At 40.2% G+C, this 19,679-nt stretch overlaps 1 protein-coding gene across 8 annotated transcripts in view; it reads left to right on the top strand.

Annotated features, from left to right (window-relative positions):
* The window catches only part of CDK6 (cyclin dependent kinase 6), a 226,415-nt gene that overhangs the window by 196,045 nt on the left and 10,691 nt on the right, over nucleotides 1-19,679 (top strand). For 6 of the 8 annotated variants that reach the window (XM_033088192.1, XM_033088197.1, XM_033088196.1 and 3 more), the window contains exons 6-7: nucleotides 10,333-10,383; nucleotides 15,014-15,149. In XM_033088192.1, the coding sequence (XP_032944083.1) occupies nucleotides 10,333-10,383; nucleotides 15,014-15,149 (187 nt within the window). Of the gene's footprint in view, nucleotides 1-10,332; nucleotides 10,384-10,496; nucleotides 10,529-15,013; nucleotides 15,150-19,679 lie in introns of those variants that run through there. The other 2 variants (XM_033088198.1, XM_033088199.1) reach the window with 2 other exon arrangements.

Genomic DNA, 19,679 nt, shown 5'->3' on the forward strand with positions numbered 1-19,679 from the left:
AAAACTAATAGAAATGCTTTACCCTTGCAAGTTATTGCTTCTTAGATTTGACTCAGATTTCCTTTCCTGGTTCTAAAACTTTCTTTCAAATGCAAAGTTAACTTAGTACTTGCTAGTCCTCTGACTTGAGGGTTAGAATGAGAATGACAATGCCATAATGTACTTAGGAACCCCAACTTTAGAAAGTGCTCAATACATAATGTTTCTTTCTTGCCTTAAGAACTCACCTGAGCAGTGCGATTGGAGAGAAAAGAAATAAGGCAGGTTCTGGGGGAGTCATGATCATGTAATTTGGCAAGAAAACGTATCAAAGTATATCAAATGAATACTTGGATCCCAGGCACAGAATGAGACAAATCATGTTTGTTGCTTCTATGGGACAACAATGTGCCAGCCCAGCTTTCTGATTTTAAAGGTATGAAAGGTATTTAGTGGCATGAGGAAGGAAGTGTTATGTACTGAATATTTGCATGCCTCCCCAAAATTCAGATGTTGAAGCCCTAACCCCCAATTGGATAGTATTTGGAGACAGACCTTTTCGAGGTAATTGGGGTTCGATAAGGTCATGAGGGTGGGTCCCACAAGATGGGATTAAGGCTGTTATAAGAAGAGACACCAGAGGGTTTGCTCTCCACCACGTGTGTACACAGCAAGCAGGTGGCCGTGTGCAAGCCAGAAAGAGAGTCCTCACCAGACACCTTCATGTAGGACTTCCCAGTGTCCAGAACTGTGGGAAATAAATGTCTATTGTTTAAGCCACCTGGTCTAAGGTATTTTATGGCAGCTCAGGATGACTAAGACAGGAAGAGATGGCACTGGAAGAACAGAAAGGCAATTCTTTAAGTATTTAAGAGAAATAATTATTTCTGGCAAATAGTAGATGCTCAGTAAGTGTTGAAGTGATAAGAAATGGTTTGTTTTGTTTTTGTTTTTTGTCTTAATGACCACTTAACCTTCTTTAGTCATATATAAAGTTGACTAAGTCCATTAATATATTAATTAGTAAGTTTTGTAATATTTCAGAAATCTCAAGTGGTTTGGTGTGTTCTGGTTTAATTTTAATTCTCAATTTTGAATTGAAAAACTGGGATTTTCCTTTTCTCTCTTGATCTCTCAATCTCTTGAGGAATTACTCCGAGTCCAATAAATATGAGCCCTCTGTAGAGAAATAAATTATTCACATCTGGTAACAAGGAAGAATTAATTCAGCTATTTTTTTTTTTTTAAGGAAATTACCAGACTCAGAGTCCCCTGCTATGGACAGATGTGGCAGCACACTCTAACTTATGTTCATCTGGTCTTGCCTGTGAATGGCACTTCCCTTCCCCCCATACAGGTGTTTTCTGTTGGTCTTTGTCTCAGTGACAGAGCTTCATCTCAGATTCTTCTTTTGCTCCAGTCCTTCCCTTGGATTACTTGCGCTTTTAATTCTTTCTCCCATGTCCTTTCCTACCAGCCCTTCTTCCTTTCTGGACGGGTTTCCTTCAAGTGCCTCTTTCCCCTCCACACCCTCTTTAATCCCTTACTCTCTGTTTTGCCTTTGCTACACTTTTTCTCAACACTTGCCTTTCTTTGTCTTCCAAAGAGCCCATCCCTGTCCTGCATACCTGGGTGAAGTCAGCACCTCAGGGTAAAGTTCCTATCCTGCATGCCTCTTGCCGCTTCTCTGATGGTTTTGGCAAGATTTTAGACTTAGAGGACTGTCAGCCAGCTCTCAGCCAGCCCCAGTTTTTAAATACCCATTATTTGCAGGCAGATACTCTCTAGTGCCACAGACCAGTTAAAGCATAAATGGATCTAACAATATAAATCAAATCCGGCTTTGGCTGTAAGTGTGTATACATCTATTCATATATACATATCTATGAAAATACACATGCTCGCACTTGAATTACCCAGAGATGAACCAAAGAAGGGAATTTTGAGATGGGAGGGACTGAAATTGATGGAAAGAATGGAGAGAAACTCTCTTGGTAGGAGGAACAGTAACCATTCTTATGTATTAAATGAGTGCCGGTTATGGACAGAGTGTAGTAAATTATGTGCCCTGGATACAGAAGCAAGTAGGGCTTGGCCGGTTGGCTCTGTCCTCACAGAGTGTCCGGTCTGTCTGTAGAGACCAACAAGTTCATGAGTAATAGAAGTGGGACAGCATAGGAGTGGGTGAGGTGATTAAATTGCATACATGCAACATTTGGCAAGTAGCAGTGTTGGGATTGTTTTCTTCTGATTTTAAAAGTAACTAGTGCTCTTAAATGCTGACTACAGAATAATAGTAAAAGGCAGAAAACAGATCACCCATGATCTCGCCACCCAGAGGAAAGCATAACATAGTGTTGTAAGAATGCCTTTTTTTATACGTAGACTTTTTTTTTTGGTTTATTATTTCAGCCTAATCTGATAAATCAGGTGCTTGGGGGAAATTCAGATCATCTTAGTAATTTATTCAGAACTTTCAGAGCACATGTCTTCCAATGGGTATGGTAAAATAAATGTTTGTTGCTGAATTTTAATACTATGTACTGAAGCCTTTTATATACTTAGGCCTACAGCAGTTTTCTTAGCAATGTTTTACTGTCCTTCTGAATCGGTAATGTTTGCTTGGAGATAGAGTTTCTTAACTACTTTTTATAAACAGCTTTATTAACATATAATTCACATACCGTACAGTTCACCAATGGAAATTGTACAACTCAATGGTTTTTAATTGTGCAACCATCACCACAGTCAACTTGAGAACATTTTCATGAACCCAGAAAGAAACCCCATCCCATTATCAGTCACTCGTCATTTTACCTCAGGTTGCCCCCGCCGCCATCTAGGCAACCACTAATCTACTTTCTGACTCCATAGATTTGCCTCCTCTATCTAAATGAAATCATACAATAAATACGGGCTCTTTTGTGACTGGCTTCTTTACTTAGCATAATGTTTTCAGGGATCATCCATGCGGTCCCATTCGGTAGCAGTGCTTCCTTCCTTTTTACGACTGAATGACAGACGCCACATTGTATAGCCCTCCTACACTCTGTTTGTCCCTTCCTCAGCTGGTGGGCATTTGGGTAGTTTCCACTTTGGGGCTGTATGAATAATGCTGCTAGGTACATTCATGCACCAGTTTTTGTGTGGACATATGTTTTCAATACTCTTGGGTTTGCTTAGCTACCCTTTTTTGCATGTTTTTCAGTCTCAAATTTCAAAGTATTGTTTTATACATTATTTTTCATTATAAAGAAACACATTTAAAACTAAGTTAATTATCTTCCAGTCTCCTTCACCCTCTCCCCACCTTCCTCATTCAGCCTGGCTTTACTAATAACACAAACTTAAAATCATGCTGCTTCTTCCAAGTTATGTTCAGTCATTCACCCAGTTCTGATCGTCTTCCCTTAAAAGTCTCTGCGTCCTTCCCCATTTTCTTGTCCCCCTACTTTGGATTCTTGTCCTCTCAGTATTCCACTGATCTTGTTGGCCTCCCTGTCTCCGTCTCCATCTCCTCCGATTGACTCAGTAATCGTCTGCTGTATTAATCTTTCTAAAACGCTGCTCCTGTTTGCAGCTCATTGGAGTAAGACCAGCTTAACCATTTACTGAGCTGTTTCCATGGATAAGTGACTTTACTTCTCATCTATTAAAAAAAAAAAAAGTAAGAAACAGTTCATCTGACTGCCTCCCAGTATTCCAGTAAAAGTTAAATGATGGTCCTGGGCTTCTGCGTCCCTCCTGCAAAATGAGATAAACTTCTCTATTTCATGATTCTGTGTTTGTATATCTTGTCTCCTATGTGGGCAAGGATTATTATGTTAGTATGTAGTATATATCCATGTATATATATTTATAGAGATTTATACACTTACATTTTAATATATTTATATTAGAATGTATAATTTAAATATATGTATGTTACATACTTAGACCCTATATTATTTAATACATATTTTTGGTTATCTCTCAGCACCTAAGGCAGCTAGCTGTATGTGCTTAGTGAGTGATCACTCAATTAATGTTTATGAAGTAATCAATTAATTGGTTTTCTGCTTAATCTTATTTGAATAGGTGGTAATTGTAAGGTGATAAGTTAACATTTTTAATTTAACAGGTAACAGCTCTAGGACGGAGCATGGGGACAAGTATAAAACAGTCGACATTTCCTGGGTAATATTTTTCAAAAGGTCATTTTATGAACATGGAAAATTCCTCTTCTAATCAAGAAAGATAACAGCTAATGCATAGCTGCAGGTCAAATGCAGGTTACAGAGGTGTTCTATAGGGTGATCCATGACTTCCTGTTCTTTTTAGTACAATGAAAGTATTGTAACTAAATGAAATCTTTCATCTTCCATTATGCATGAATCATTTCCTTTCTATAACAGACATATCAGCATACACTTCTCATCTGCTAGAAACTTCTAAACAACACTTCTAAATGTTGTTTTCTGCTGTTCATTGAGATGCTAAATGATATTTATATGTTCTTTTAGTTGTTTTTTAAAAAGGCATATAACCTTAAACTTGGTTCCATTTGTAATTTGACCCAAGAAAATACACTTCACTAATAAAAGACATGATGAGTGAGTTTTTAGCTGAACTGCATACAGAAGAAGAAATGATATTGCCAATTCAAAATTAATTAATCCTTATTGGAAAACTTGACATTTATTCTTTTTGTTTTTATGAAAAAGATGGAAGAGTTGTAACAGGTGTAGAGAATATATAATGACTCCAGAGGAAGGACTGTTAGGCTTAAATATGACTTAGGCACCCAACACATGGTGACAAATGTCTTCCTTTCTTGGTCACCAAGTGAAATACTTTATGTTATCATCTGAGTATAACAGAGGCCAGGAACGCAAGAGATAACCATGTGTGAGTGTGAAAAAGTGTGTGTATTTAGTTGCCACTTATCGTAAGTCTACTATAAACTGAACGTTTTACAAATGAAGCAAATAAGGTTTAAAGAGACTCCATGACTTTCTTTAATGTCGTTCAGGGAGAAATGGCTGGTAGGGGTTCACACCCAGGACAGTCCATCACCAAAATCTAGGCCCTTTCCCCAGTCAAGAAATATCCTGAAAAATCAACATGTTAAAGGCAGGGAAAACATTATGGCTTATTCAGAAAAGCCTTGGGGAAAATCCTTGCTAAAAATTCCCCAAGAACCATACTTGTTTTGGCATGACTATGCCTAAGGTGAGATGAGAACAGAACCAACTTTGCTATGGTTTGAGATGAATGCAATTTTACCCTCATACTTTGCAGTCATCTCCTTTTAGTTAGAAAAAAATGCTTACATGCATAAATGAAAAATACACTTCTTTCATAAAAGAATTTATCTTGTCAGCATTAAATATTATCAAGAATGATGATGAAGGAGGATTTTGAAGAAAATACTTGGAAATAACCTAAAATTCTCTTTCATTAAAAACTCATGTTCGATTTCAGATATTTTCCCCCAAACATTGCTTATCTTGTCAAATAAACTGCTTTCAAAGGGTAGCATGGCAAAGACCTTCCAGTATGCTCCTCTGTAGTTTTTGTGGAAATTTGAAATAGAAAGAGGCTCAGGGCCATGAAAGACGGAAGGAAGGTTTATGCAACAGAATGTAATAGTCCCCAGCAGTGAGTGTGGAGAAAAATCTTCTGAAGAAAAAGGAGGATCATAAGCAAGGTAAAGAGAAAAGAAATGTAGGTTATAAAGTTAGAAATGGGATTCATGAAATTTAGATTCAACAGAGGTCTTTAGCAGATAATGTTTGTGCACCATTATCCAAGCGCTTGGGTAAACTATTGTAAAGTCATCTCAAGTAAGGAATTGTAATTTTTGATACAGTAGAATGCGTAAAAGTGTACTGACTTTAAGTAATTTCCTGTATAACAAGATTTGTTAATGTGTTACTCCAGTCAAAACAATTGCCAAGTCTTTATTTGGGAATATTCTTGGTAGGTGTAATCTTTCCATTTTATTATTTAACTGCCCCCCCCCAAAAAAAATGTGTGTATAAGGAAGAAATATTTTTAGAACTATAAAAATAGGCTTCAGACTTACTACCCTCAATAAACTACGTCTATTGCTAATTTTCTCTTTAAATACGTAGTTTAAAAGAATTTTTAGTAAGTATGTCACCTGAAGGGGGTATATGTCTAAAAACAGACAAGATAGAATCGTTTAGAGGAGCCCCTCTCTGCCATGACTCAAAAAAAATTTTTTTTGTTTGTTTGTTTTTTATCTTTTATGAGCCTCTGTCTCTGGTATGTAATTGAACATTCCTCTGTCATTTTCAGTCTTCGTGCAGTTACTCTATAAAGGTTTCCAGGGGGTACATTTTTAGGCAGTGGGAAGAAACAGTTCAGAGTTCAACCTGAACGTCCTCAGGTTGTCTCTATCTGGCCATCTCCGTCTCAGACGAAGTCTTTCAGTCTTTCTGTGTCTTTTATTCTCCCCCATTTTGCTCCTTCAACCCTCTACTTCCTTCCAGCTCAGCTCTATGTCATGGCAATAAAGAACCAGCCAAGTCCGACTCATGCATGTGTGTGTTTTAGCTGAATCATTCCTACAATTATAAAATTACTCAAGGCAGCAGAATTAAACTGTCCCTCACCACTAAACCAAAGAATATAATCAAAAATTATGTCCATATTTGTCCACCTAAAATATGCCATAGATGACATGATTTAAAGGACACTTAACTCAGCTAGTCTAAGGAAGAAATATTCAAAATAACTTCAATGAAAATTCAGTCCTGTGTGTTTCTACAGTACATGGTGCACACAGGTCAGAGACCTGATACAGCCAAAAGTTTTTCCCGTAGAGCCTTATTTCAAAACAGATTGTATCATACAAGGTCCCTGGAGCAGTCTTATTCTTACATCTTTGTACTCCACTGCACACCCAAGAGTTCATCATGATGAAAGGTTTCACCCTTCCTCTGCATCTGTTATACCCCCTCATGCTCCTGCTCCTCTATCATAAAACCAAGTCGTACAAAATACTCAAGAATTTTCAGGCAGAAAGTCAATAGGTGGTTCTAAGAGTTTGATCACGTCCATGTCCAACCCCTTGGTCAGCTGAGAGGACTGGTTCCAATTTGACCTGTTCCCTCCTTCATGCTCCCTATTTCCATTGTCTTGTGACTGCGTATTTGCATCCCCAAATCCATTTTTTAGAAGTTCATTGCATGCCGTCAGAGTTCAGTGATTCTGTATAATTCAGGCCAACACGTCTCTGCTGCAAAGCCAAGCTGATAGACCTCAGTCACACACCAAGTCTTCCTAAGGTGGCAAAAGTCATTCTGAGCCGTACACCGAATTGCTGCCTTACAGTTTCCAGTATTCCCTGTAGCACATTTTGTAGAGTGTTCACAGAAGAGTGGTCATGATTCAGACCTTTGCTTGCCACACTCTTTATTCTAGGAGGCCAAACGGACGGGCCAGTTCTAACTCGAGGACGGCAAGCACATCTCGATCTCGTTTTGTGGGCCAGGTCCAGCCAGTACGTAAAGATAAGAGTTCTGGCTCTGGCAGTATGGTGGATGACATGACTCGAACATCCTCTGCTAAAACACCTGGCAAATGGAAGATCACATAGAACAAGCATTTGTTTAAATGCAGAATGGAGCCAGCAAAAAAAGTTCGGATATTGCCAAGGGACAAAACAAAAAGGGAACCGAAAACCAAAGTAGTTAGGGCACAAACCACTGCTGCCGCTGAGCGTCAGGCGTGGGTTTCAGTGCCCACCCAGGAGCAACACCCATTCAAGTTAGTCCACTTGGTTTGCTTCCCAGTAGCCATGACCAACATATTTATTTTAAACTGCTCCACGATGCTCAAAGGCAATTTCACCCATGCTTCCGTGGATACCGGTCTTCATGAAGGGTGGGGGGCTTGGCATATTTACGCATTAAACTGGAGCTCTCTATGCTTGCTGACCCAGCACACGCATCACTGTAGCCGGCTGAGATACATGCTTAACAAGAACGGGAGTCTTTTGTGTTTGCTCCCTCATACTGCCGGTTATACTTCATTTCATGATTTCATACTTTAATATGAAGGAAACAGATGAGTGTGAACAGAAAAAAGATTGTTGTTTCTATGCAACCCAAGTTCTGTGCTTTGGAAAGAATGAAAAATAGTGCGTCGATTAAGATATAAGCAGAATAGCTGTAAAAGATTGGACTGGGAGAAGCATGTAGAAACCTAGAAGGGCTATCCGTCAGAAGGTTTATGGAGAGAGTAGAGCCTCGGTCAGCCTGGTGAACTGCTTTGTTCCTTGTTAAAGGAGAGTGAGAATTTAAAGACACATGCAAAACAACTGGATACAGAATCCCATGGGCACCGCTTGGGAAACACCAGGTTTTCTATCAACTGCTCTTCGTGCAGCCCCTGTGCTGTTTCGCCCAGAGGTTTGGCTGTTGTGACGGTGATGCAGAGAACATGAGTAACTGAAATAAAAGTGGACGACACCGTCATGAAGCATTCAGGCTTTGAGGCATGGCAGACCTGGTTTGAATTCCGAGACCGCACTTTCTCACTTCTCCTTGGAGAAGTCATGACACATCTCCTCAGTGTCCTCATCGGAAAATAGCGATGACGGCAGTACTGTGCTCCTGGAGTTTTTGTGAGAATTACGTGAGATCATGTTTGGAGAGCATGTGGCCTGTGCCAGATACCTTTCGTGCTCCATAAATAACAGCTATTACGATTCCATGGTGTGGCTTTTCTAACATGTGGACTTCTCAACTTACTGCCTTTTAAGGCCTGTCTAGATGTCTTTGGGAACCCAGGTCCGTAATTCTTTATGCATTTGGCTGTGTTGGTGATGTGCAAGTTGCCTATATTCGTTTGTTGGGGATGCCATAACAAACTAACACAGACTGGGGTGGCTTCCACAACAGAAATTGATTCTCTCACAATTTTGGAAGCTTGCAAGTTCAAGATGGAAGTGTCAGCAGGTTTTATTTCTTCAGAGGCCTCTCTCCTTGGCTTGTCTTCCTGCTTTGTCCTCACAGGGTCATTTCCCTGTGTGCACACATGCTCCTGGTGTCTTCTTGTGTGTCCCCATGTCCTTTTCTTGTAAGGACACCGGTCAGATTGGATCGGGGTCCACCCTAACAGGCTCATTTTAACTCTTTAATGGCGCTATCTCTAAAGACAGTCCCATTCTAAGATACCAGGGGTTGGGCTGCAACATGTGAATTTGGGAGGGGATGCAATTCAGCCCATAACATTGCCACCGATAAATTTATTTTCCACTGCATTTAAAAGGAACCACTTTCAGGAATAATGACTTGAATGGAAAGTATGGCTGTAGAATTTTAAGCTGTCTTCTAACCACTGAAATGCTATGACTTTGCAGGATTCTTTATATATGACCTCGATAGTTCATTTATTGTGCATAGAAAATATTTGAGGTCAAGTTTAAAGATTTGTGAATTGATATATAATATTTTTAAAATACGGTTTCTGTTAATAAGCTACAAATATTTTTTTAAAACACATAATTATTGAAAAATACCTGTTCATGTCATTCATTGAGCAGGGAGTTAGGGAACATTTACATGTATACCATAGGTGTTTATAAAATATTTATTAACTGAGCCACCTGTTCAGGTAAAACACCAGGTCAAAGGGTAGGTGCAAGCCCAGAGAAGTCCCTGCTTTCAAGGGGTATTGATCCACTTGAGTCGATGCCAGAAATGTCACCAAGTGAGCTCATTTAATTGCCTGTTAAATGGTCAGTGTAGGCAACGAGGGCTATGTGTCCACAATTGCCTCTGAAGTTAGGATTTTGAACTTGCAATGCTTACCTACCATAATAGGAGAAAGGGAAGTGGTATAATCAGAAAAATAAACCCAGAGGTAGCTCACTGCAGTATTCAGGACAAGTGGAAGGAGAGAGGCTCATGAGGAAGTACTGCGCGAGGCAGATGGTGAGGAAGGAGTGCTCTGAGACGCATCTGACCAAGAACAGTTTTAAAGGTATCCCGTACCCCTGGTTTGCAGCTAGGACAGTGATGTGTTCGACCCTGTCATGAAGTTAAGGAGAGCCATGACGCCGAGGCCTGTATGTGATGGTGGCACTATTGTTACCATGACTGTGACCAGGATACCCGTAATTCTAAAACGTGGACACCAGGTACCACCAAGTACTCATGAGAGACCCTTACCGGAAGTGACATGCAAGAAAAAAAAGTTCCTTTACCAAAGAAAGATGTCTCAATTCCCTTTCCCCCCCCAAATAATATTTTGCTTCCTGTTAAACACAGATAATAACAAATATGATTGAAATGTAACCTGGGAAAATTCGTTGTTTCATGTGTGTCTTTATTCTTTTAGGCCTCTTTTTCGTGGAAGTTCAGATGTCGATCAACTAGGAAAAATCTTGGAGTAAGTAATAGCAGTACTTTTACATCAGTGTCTGTAGCGTTAAAACATGTATTACAGTGACTTTTCTCTGACGTTTATATAATATGTTTATCTCTTATCTTTCCTACCCCAAGCTGCTGCTGCAGACAATGTTACTATTTGTGTGGTGAGTGGGGCATGGTGGCTGTGCTGTTTCATGCAGAGCCCATCATGATGTGTGGCCTAACTGCTCTGCTCTGGAAACTTGTGTGTTGCTCATGTGGATCTTTGCGCTGCTCCTCTTTCTTTGCTTGGCTGAGCTCCCCTTCTTTAGTTCAGAGCATTGTCTGCTTGGGATCATTGCAGATGTATCCACCATTGGAGGTGGGGCACTTGGTGGCCTGGTAGTGCATCCTTGCCACTGGGCTTCCTGTCCCCGTTGAGTATCCGTTAGTCATCCAGGTTTGTTTTGCATTTTTTTCTTTTGTTTTCCTGGACAAAGGATGGTATGCTACACAATCCGTTTTTCTTTGGAGCACCTGAAACGGGAGATGAGAATCCTAGGTTCTGATCTTATATCTATGGCTAAACTACCATGCAATCTTGAGAAAGTCATTTAACACATCCTGTAAAGGGTGTACATAGTGTCTGGTACACAGTACGTGCTTTAAAAATGTTAGCAGTTATTATAATTCATCATTAATTGTTTAACCATTTTGTTCCTTAACTTCTTCACCTGAGAAATGAAACTTGGGCCTAAATTCTCTTAAAGATCCTTTCTTGTGCTCAAATTTTTTAGTTCCAATTGTCTGTTACATAGCTCCTCGATGATTTGCAGAGTTTCATTCATGTCTACATTTGTGCATGTGAGGGTATGTATGCTTCCATGTTTCTAGAATGTAAAAAGGGGGCTTTTCTTCTCACAAAGCATGCAGTATGTCATCCTTTTGGGATTTGTGCATTTGCCAACTCCCATCATAATTGGGGTGGAATAAGATGAAAGTGGGAGTTGTAGAACCAAAAATAGCCCTGATCATTGGTCTGTGACATGTGATAGGAATCCCAGTGATTTTTGTGATATTTGCAGTCTTTAAAACTGGGGAGAAGTACCCCTAAAGAAAAGACTTATATTTTAATCTTAGCTACTCAAGCATGACTGCTTAAAATAATTGGATTGCGACTGGAACCTAACTTTGTTCTTTTGATGATCGGAAGCAGCTCCAATAGACGTCTGTCACCAGTGTCACTGCTGGATCAGAACCCAGTGGCTTTAAGGTCTGGAAAACATTTCCCAGTTTTATTGTCTGGGGGCTGCCTGGGTTCAGGGCAACTGGTGCTTCTACTGCTACTACTGACTGCTCTGTAAGATGGACGGATTCAGAACAAAATTTTCATTCTCTGCTTCTGGATGTCAAGTTCTTTGTCATTCAGTGATGAACTCCCATCTGTTCTTTCCCATCACTGTTGAATGTATTTTGTGTGTATGTGATCTTGAAGAGGGAACTGTGCAAGTCAGGCATACACGCCAGTGACCCTCTTAAAAGGAAAAGCAATCTTGACTGGAAGTAGCTTGCCAGGCATTAAAGTCCTTCACCTGCTTCCCCTAGTGACACCACCTGAGCGTTTGGTCCCCCTCTAGCACTGGCATCTGCAATCTTGTGAACATTGTTAGTGCCCCTGAGATACAAAGTCAGTGAGGTGGACCAGAAGGAACCTCTGACTGGCGTGTTTGACTTGCTTCCCAGGGAAAGCCAGTTGCACTTCTGGCAAAGGCCTGACATCCTAGGTTGCCAACAGAAAGAAGCCATAAAGTTCTATATGCTCTGTGCCATTAGATTTTACTTTTTGGTTCTGACATTGTTTTATTGAACTTCTGTTCTAGTTCTTCTGAATGCATGCATTACTTTTGCGTCAAGAAAAGGGACAATGCTGCTCCCTAGTGTCACTTCCAAAGTACTTGAAAAATGATTTCTGTCCCCACCATCACTGCCATTTATAGGTTTTGTGCTGTCGTTCTTTCCAGTACAAATGTCAACTTTTAAGGCTTATGTTCAGCTGTCCAAATACTGAAATTCGATGCAAGCGCTTTTTAATGGATCTATCAGAATTTCACAAGACTCATACGTGGGCCATGAAAGTTCATATTGGATATTGAACTGAATTTGTTTTAAAGGAAAGTTATATTCACATTCTCCTAAGGGGGGAAAATGTTTGTGTTTAGGAAGATTTATACTTTCAAAGAACAGCAGGTACTTTGAGAATGAAACTGAATGCCTTTAGCCTGTGGCATTTCAGAACATTTTTAGGAGTGGAGTCCCAGTTAAATAGAAACAAAATATTGGATTTGGAATAAGGAGAACTGGGTTCACTCCTGGCTCTGTGGCTGACCTCGCTACGGTGACTTTGGCAGTTCATTTCATTCTTCATCCTCAGTGTCCCCATCTGTATAACGGAAATAATAATACCTGACCTGCATATCTCGGGGTCGTTATGGGGATCAGAGGAGGTGACAGATTTAAAGACACTTTTAAGTTATTTATGTAAGTTTTTTATATATTAACATAATATATATCATACTGTATATAACATATATTATATATGTAATCTAATATATACATATATAATTATACACCACACATACATATATATACGGAAACACTGTTTCTCAGAGGGCTTTGGCATTCAGATTTAATTCAATATAAATATATTGAAATATGCAAATAAAAAGATTTTTAAATTATTACTAAGAGTTGTTATAACCAATTTCTAGGTAGCTGGTGATGATATTAAAAAATATTAATATAAAAATGGCTAAAAAGCTAAAAAGGAATGAAAGAAAAATTTTAAAGTTCTTTCATAAGGATTCTTTTCTTCCTCCACTTGTCCCAGTCTATCCAAACACATACACGTTTATTTCCTTTAATAATTCATAGTGAAGTTTTTTTCTTCTTTTTCCTCTTACTCTAGATCTTCCTGTTAAACAAAACTGTGTATTGCTCAAGTTGCCATTTCCATTCATTTGTTCCAGTAAATATGTCCAGGAGGAGTCTGTTTTTATCTGCCCCAATAATACGGCTCTCCCAGCCCGTCCTGCAGAGGTAGAATTGTCTTTCCACAGATACTCAGTGACTGGTGCAGTTATGATATGACACAGGTGTCTGCTCTGCCCAGGTGAGGTCTGTGACCTGGGCTCTCTTGAGGTAAGGGAAGGAGAACAAAGCCCTACAGAGATCCTGTGACATTTGCCACCACATCTTCCTCAAACCTGGAAATCCCTTCAGGAGAATATCCCTCCTGGGCCTTATTCCTGGCGAGTGCAGGCCCAGAAGACCCTGATACAGGCCAGCAGCATTTCTAACTGTAGTTTAAATAGTTTGGTCAGTATTTGAATAGTCTTACCTTCCATTCACGATACTATAATTTTAGTTCAGACTTCATCAGAGTCTATGTGAGATATAAGTTCTTGCATCTCCTGATTTCTCTTGTTCAAACCTACTTACCATCTATACATAAGCTATAAATAACATCTGCATAGTGTAGATTATGTTGTGTAAGGCCACTGACCTATTAATATTTCTGAAGAACCTTAAGTTCCTCATCAGTAGAACTCAAGCGGTACATATTTTTAGTGTGGTACTGATGTATTACGTACACATTTTAGATTAATCACATTATTTTCCTCTTGATAATAATGGGAAATGTATTGATATTGGCAAGTATTGTGTGCCAGGCACTGTGTGACACACTTTATAAATTATCGCTGATCCTCCTAACAACCATAAATTACCCTTGTTTCATAAAAAAGACCCTGAGGCTCATAGAAGTGAAGTAATTTGTCCTTACCTACCCATAAATGGCAGGTGCCAAATTTGAACCCATGTCTGCCTATTTCCAAAGCCTGTGCTGTTTTTATATTATGTGATACTCTCTCCACATTTCCGATCGCAGAATGGCTTTCAGAGAAAACATAAATGATGTTTTTACTTATTGTTTGCTCTCTTTGAAATACCATAAAGTAGTTATATAATATGAATTATGTAAATTAAATTTGATATTAAATTATAAAATAGTGTTTGCTAATAGCACAGGACTAACGTACTGTTTTTAGCCTCTTTTTGTTTGTTTCTTTGTTTGTTTGTGTTGGTCTGATTCTAACGTATTAATTACGATTTGGGGAGTTAGTCTTTAACCAAAAGTGCAACCAGATTTATGTGGTAACAGATCATGTTAGATGAACATCAGAAAAGCATCAATATGGAAGTGTTTGATCAGAACACAAAAAGCATTCTTGGGCGTAAAGGAAAATATTATATGCCCATGTGGGTCTCCTTTGAATATATAGGTCTTGCTCTGTCAGTATGTAAGGGCCTATTGGTGGTATAATATTTTCCATGTCTTCATTATCTCTTGTATTTAGTATCTACTTCCAGAGTAATCTCTTACCTCTTCCCAGTATCTTTACAATTCTCCTGAGGGATTACCCTTTAAACCTGGTCACTGTATTGCAGTAGGACTGAGAAATGAGAGTCCTGCCAGTCATATAAGTGAGGGCCTCCTGGGGCCCCTTGTCCCCCGTGCCTGTCCCTTAGACTTTACCTTCATCTAGAACTTGATGGGAAAATAGCTTCTGCATAGCAGCTAATGTTTATGTTCACATGTCGTTCTTTTGTAGTGTAATTGGACTCCCAGGAGAAGAGGACTGGCCCAGAGACGTTGCCCTTCCCAGGCAGGCTTTCCACTCAAAACCTCCTCAGCCTATTGAGAAGTTTGTAAACGATATTGATGAACAAGGCAAAGACCTACTTCTGGTAAGTGCAGGCGATGCAGAGTCGGTCTGTGCTGTGCTGATAAGAGACTTGCCTTGTCCACACTGGGGGATGGGTACAGCATCAGGTCAGTGTCATGTGCTGTGACCTCACAAGGCATAGGCCACACACCCTCGGCAGCTCTCATTTCCACACCTGTAGTCGCTGGTGGCTTTTGATTCTGGAATGTCTTCAGTTCCTGTAGAAAGAAAAAGAGCCTGATCCACACACTTTCGATTCTCCAGCTTTGAACGTTCATTTGAATGCGGCCTTTGATGCCTCTCCATTCGTCTAGATATATGCTTCTAATAAGTATTGAAGTGTGCTATGCACATGTGAACTGCCGCACTGAAAAGAAGGACTTCAGCCCTATTTGAGACTCAGACTTGTAATATGTGGCCTTTTATATACCTTCCTATACTTGGAGGCCAGATAGAGGAGGTAGAGGAGTCTACCTATTGGGCTACTCTTGGTGTTTGGAAGCCAATGAGTCATGAGTGTATCCTGTACCTACTAAATTAACAACCTTTGACATCTAGCCAAGAAAGTGCTCCTAGACCAGAAGGAGCCAGTGCTCAGTATATTCTGATTTCAAATATGGCCTGTAGCGTTTAGTAGAAATGTTATGCTTCAGCTCTGTGTGGAATACAGCCATTGATTGGCGTGTTTGCAGAGCCATAGCTTTTCCCAGTGAAAGACCTAACTCCAACTTCACCTGATGGTGGCTCATTTTCTGATGTTTAGGCAAAGGTTCCCTCCACTGCCCAGTTATGGATAAAGACAGCTATAGTTCTCCCCACTCTTTATTTCTAAGACACTCACTAAGGTCTACATCCTTTGAAATAAATTAACCAGAAGGGAGAATATTTATGTAGACAGAGGTGCACTATATGTCTAGGCTTACTTGCTGGCTCTCTTGTTATTTAGGAAAAATTTCGGTTCCAAATAACAGACATGTACTTGCATTAGCTTAAGAAAGGGGGGTTTGATGGAATGTTTCATGTGGCCTGGAAATGGAAAGCCATTCAGGGTATAAATGCTCTGTCTCTGTCCTGTGCATCTCCTGCTCTTAGCAACCCTGCTTTTCTCTGCCCCGAATGCCTTTTCTTTACCTCATTGCTTCTTTTCAGTTATACTGTCTGTTCTGCTTACCTTTAGCTAGTCCCTTGACTATCAGAAATTCAACTAACTCATGGATCCATTCAGCTCTAACCCACTCTGCTAACGTTTGCCCTGTCAGTATTTCCTACATCAGATTCCTAAAAGAGGAATCTGGCTGACACATCTCACCTTTCCACCAAGCCATGATGTGGATTGCTACCTAGGGCCAGGTGGCATTCCTGGTCCATGTCAGCTGTGCTGAGAAAGGGTAAGGGTCACGTGGTATAAAACATGGCCACCATGGGCTTTCCTTTCAGCAGGAATTTTGAATGAAATGTTCCTCTGAGAAGAGGATTCTGGACAGACAGTCACAGATGAACTTCAGTAATGCAGTATCCTACTCCTTCACCTACTATAACATCTAAAGAGAAGCCAAAATATCTCCTAGCTCCAACATCAGTAGGAATCACCAAGAAGAACTTAAAATGTAAAGACAGCAGATAATGTCACGTGCTCATTCAGAGTGCCCCGTTAGCCGTGGCAGCTTTCAAAGTCAGACAACACACTACTGTTAGACTGGAGAAGTAGCAGGAGACAAACAAAGAAGAAAAAGGAACAAAGAAACGTACCAAAGAGAAAAGAAAGAAGCAAAAGAGAGGAATAGCCAGTGTTTTCAGGACTAGGGGAAATTTAAGGACAAAGCATAATATCCATGAGCATTCAGGGAAAGGATCTCAAACTCAGAACCCTTTTATGGTCTCCCTGTCTCATGCTGGAGGGACACAGGCTAGAACTGTAAAGCAGAAGGAGATGGGCTATTTGGTACAAGATAGACAGCTAAGACCTCAACAGTACCTGTGGCTTCTATTGAAAATTATTTACTAAGCAAGAAAAGTGAAGCGTGTTTTAGAAAGTTTGTTTTATTTCAGAAACAATTAACATTTAAAAGTTTGGCACGTTAGGAGTTACTCTTCATTTTCATCTGTAAAATGGTTGGCTTTGTATAACGCCTCAGTCATGTATGTATGACTATATACATCAACATTTATAAATGCTCTTACATAGGTATATAAGTAATGTACAGTAATAAGACAATTCAGGGGAAGAATTATTTTTAACAACCATTACCTACACATCTTTCTGAGTTTTGCCCCCTTGATCATGGTTAACTTGGAAAGCTGAGTGTTTATTCCAAATATGATGCTCTTGCTGGAAACAGTTTTAGAATTCCTGCTACCTTACTGCTTTCCGAGGCTGAGGTACTTTTTTATTTATTTTGCTTTTTTGGTGTTTGTATTAGTCTGCTTTTGATGCACAACAAATAACCAAGAAAACATCTCACTAGCATACATTAATAAACATTTTTTTCTTGCCCACGGGTCTGCAGATTGGCAGCGACAGCTCTGCTCCAGCCTTTCAGTCAAGTGCAGGTCTTCTCCATGTGTCTACCTCTGGGGCCCAGGCCAGCTCTCTGGCTTTGGCTCCATGGAGCATGTTTTTCTCATGGTAGAAGGAGGATGCTCCCAGGAGGCAAGCAGAAACGTGATGTCCCGGAAGGCCCCTAGGAAGAGCCACCCTGTTACTTCTGTCCACTTTCCACTGGCCCAAGCAAGTTTCATGGCCAAGGCCAACTTCAGTAAAGAATACCCCTCCCATGGAGGGAGGGAAGGGAAAAACGGGAATATGTGCTGAAAAATGTTCCACTCCACTGCAGTATTCAACTCCTGACTAAGTTGTAATTCAAAAAGCTCATTTTACAAGTCAGTAATTTAGGGAGTAAATTAAATTTTCTGGCAGAAACAACATTATTACACAAGATTTTTTTATTTTTAATTCTCAAGCCAGCCAGTTGCTTTATTGGAGTAGAGCAATAATAGAATTTAGCTGCGTTTTCTAACAATATTTCTAGAGGACATAATGTACTTTAAGGCTTCCGACTTGAGATTCTCACACACACCCACGTTAAGCTAAGAATTTCTCCTTCTTTCTATCCCCTTTCCAGCTCTAAGCCATCAGTATAGCTGTGGGGACAGGTCTTCCTCCCAGATAATCTTCTAGGGACATGTCTATCTTGAACATATCCCCGCCCTTTTTTTTCATTCTTTCCCATGTTCTGGGGATTAAGCTGGCAGATTCCTTTTCTAATGCCACTACTAACGTCCTCCTTCTTAGACACTGGGAGGAGACCTCAGGCTTAAGAATTTTGCTCCTGTTTTCCTATCCTTGGAGAAGTCAGCCCTTCTTTGTAAAGCTTTCCTCAAGATGTTTATTGCTGTTAGAGATAGTAGAACCGTTCTATGAACGAGCTCTTTCCTCTGCTTGCCCTTTCACCCTTTGATTTTCAGAAGACACTGAGGCTAGCTAGCATCTATGGACTGGTAAGCAGCTCAAGATAAATAAGATTTTGGGGCGACCAGATGGCTCAGTTGGTTAGAGCGCGAACTGTTAACAACAGGGTTGCCTGTTCGATTCCCACCTGTGCCAGTGAGCTGCACCCTCCACAACTAGATTGGAAGACAACAAGCTGCCGCTGAGCTCTTAACAACAAGGTTGCGGGTTCAATTCCCACATGGGATGGTGGGCTGCGCCCCATTCAACTAAGATTGAAAACAGTGACTGGACTTGGAGCTGAGCTGCGCCCTCCACAACTAGATTGAAGGACAACGACTTGACTTGGAGCTGATGGGCCCTAGAAAAACACACTGTTCCCCAATATTCCCCAATAAAAAATTTTATATATACATATATGTATTTAAAAATAAATAAGATTTCAGGGGACCCAAAAGTTTTCCTGAAATTATATGTAGAATTTTCTATTCATATTTGCTAGGTCATTAGTGTTCAGCAGCATATTAGAGGGGTCCCTAATCCACTCAGGATCTGATTAGGCCTGTGAGCTCCTTAAGAGCAGAAACCCAGATTAAATAGAAATGGTCTGCATAACTGAGATAATATTAAGTCTTTAGATTACATAGAAGACTCAAATTCATAGACATCTCAGATACCTGGCTCACTTCAGTGGACGCTGTGTCACAAGGATGGAAAAGCTGGTATGGCTTCTCTGCCACTTGTGAATTCCTGGGGCAATGGGTGGGTCTTACTCATCGATAATTAATGCTTGCCACCTGCTAGGCAGTCTGGAGGTGTTGGTGGAAGGAATGGAGGGAGGTTTGAAAAATAAGATTACCTGGGGTTGGAGTGGAAATGGAACTGAGATTAGGGATACATTTCTGACTGACTGATTGTGGAATCAACAGTTTGGGAACAGTGATTATGGCTCTAGAGGTTCACCTTTCTTTCCTTTCACCTTCTACTTGCACTTGAGTTGACAGCCTGGAACAGAATTTAGTGAGTGAATTGAATCTAATGGACTCCTGATAGGGAGGGCTACTGCTAGCCCGTATGGCACTTTGGTGTGAATTAGAAGGAAGG

Source organism: Rhinolophus ferrumequinum, chromosome 20, assembly GCF_004115265.2.
Source record: "Rhinolophus ferrumequinum isolate MPI-CBG mRhiFer1 chromosome 20, mRhiFer1_v1.p, whole genome shotgun sequence".
Taxonomy (NCBI): Eukaryota; Metazoa; Chordata; class Mammalia; order Chiroptera; family Rhinolophidae; genus Rhinolophus; species Rhinolophus ferrumequinum.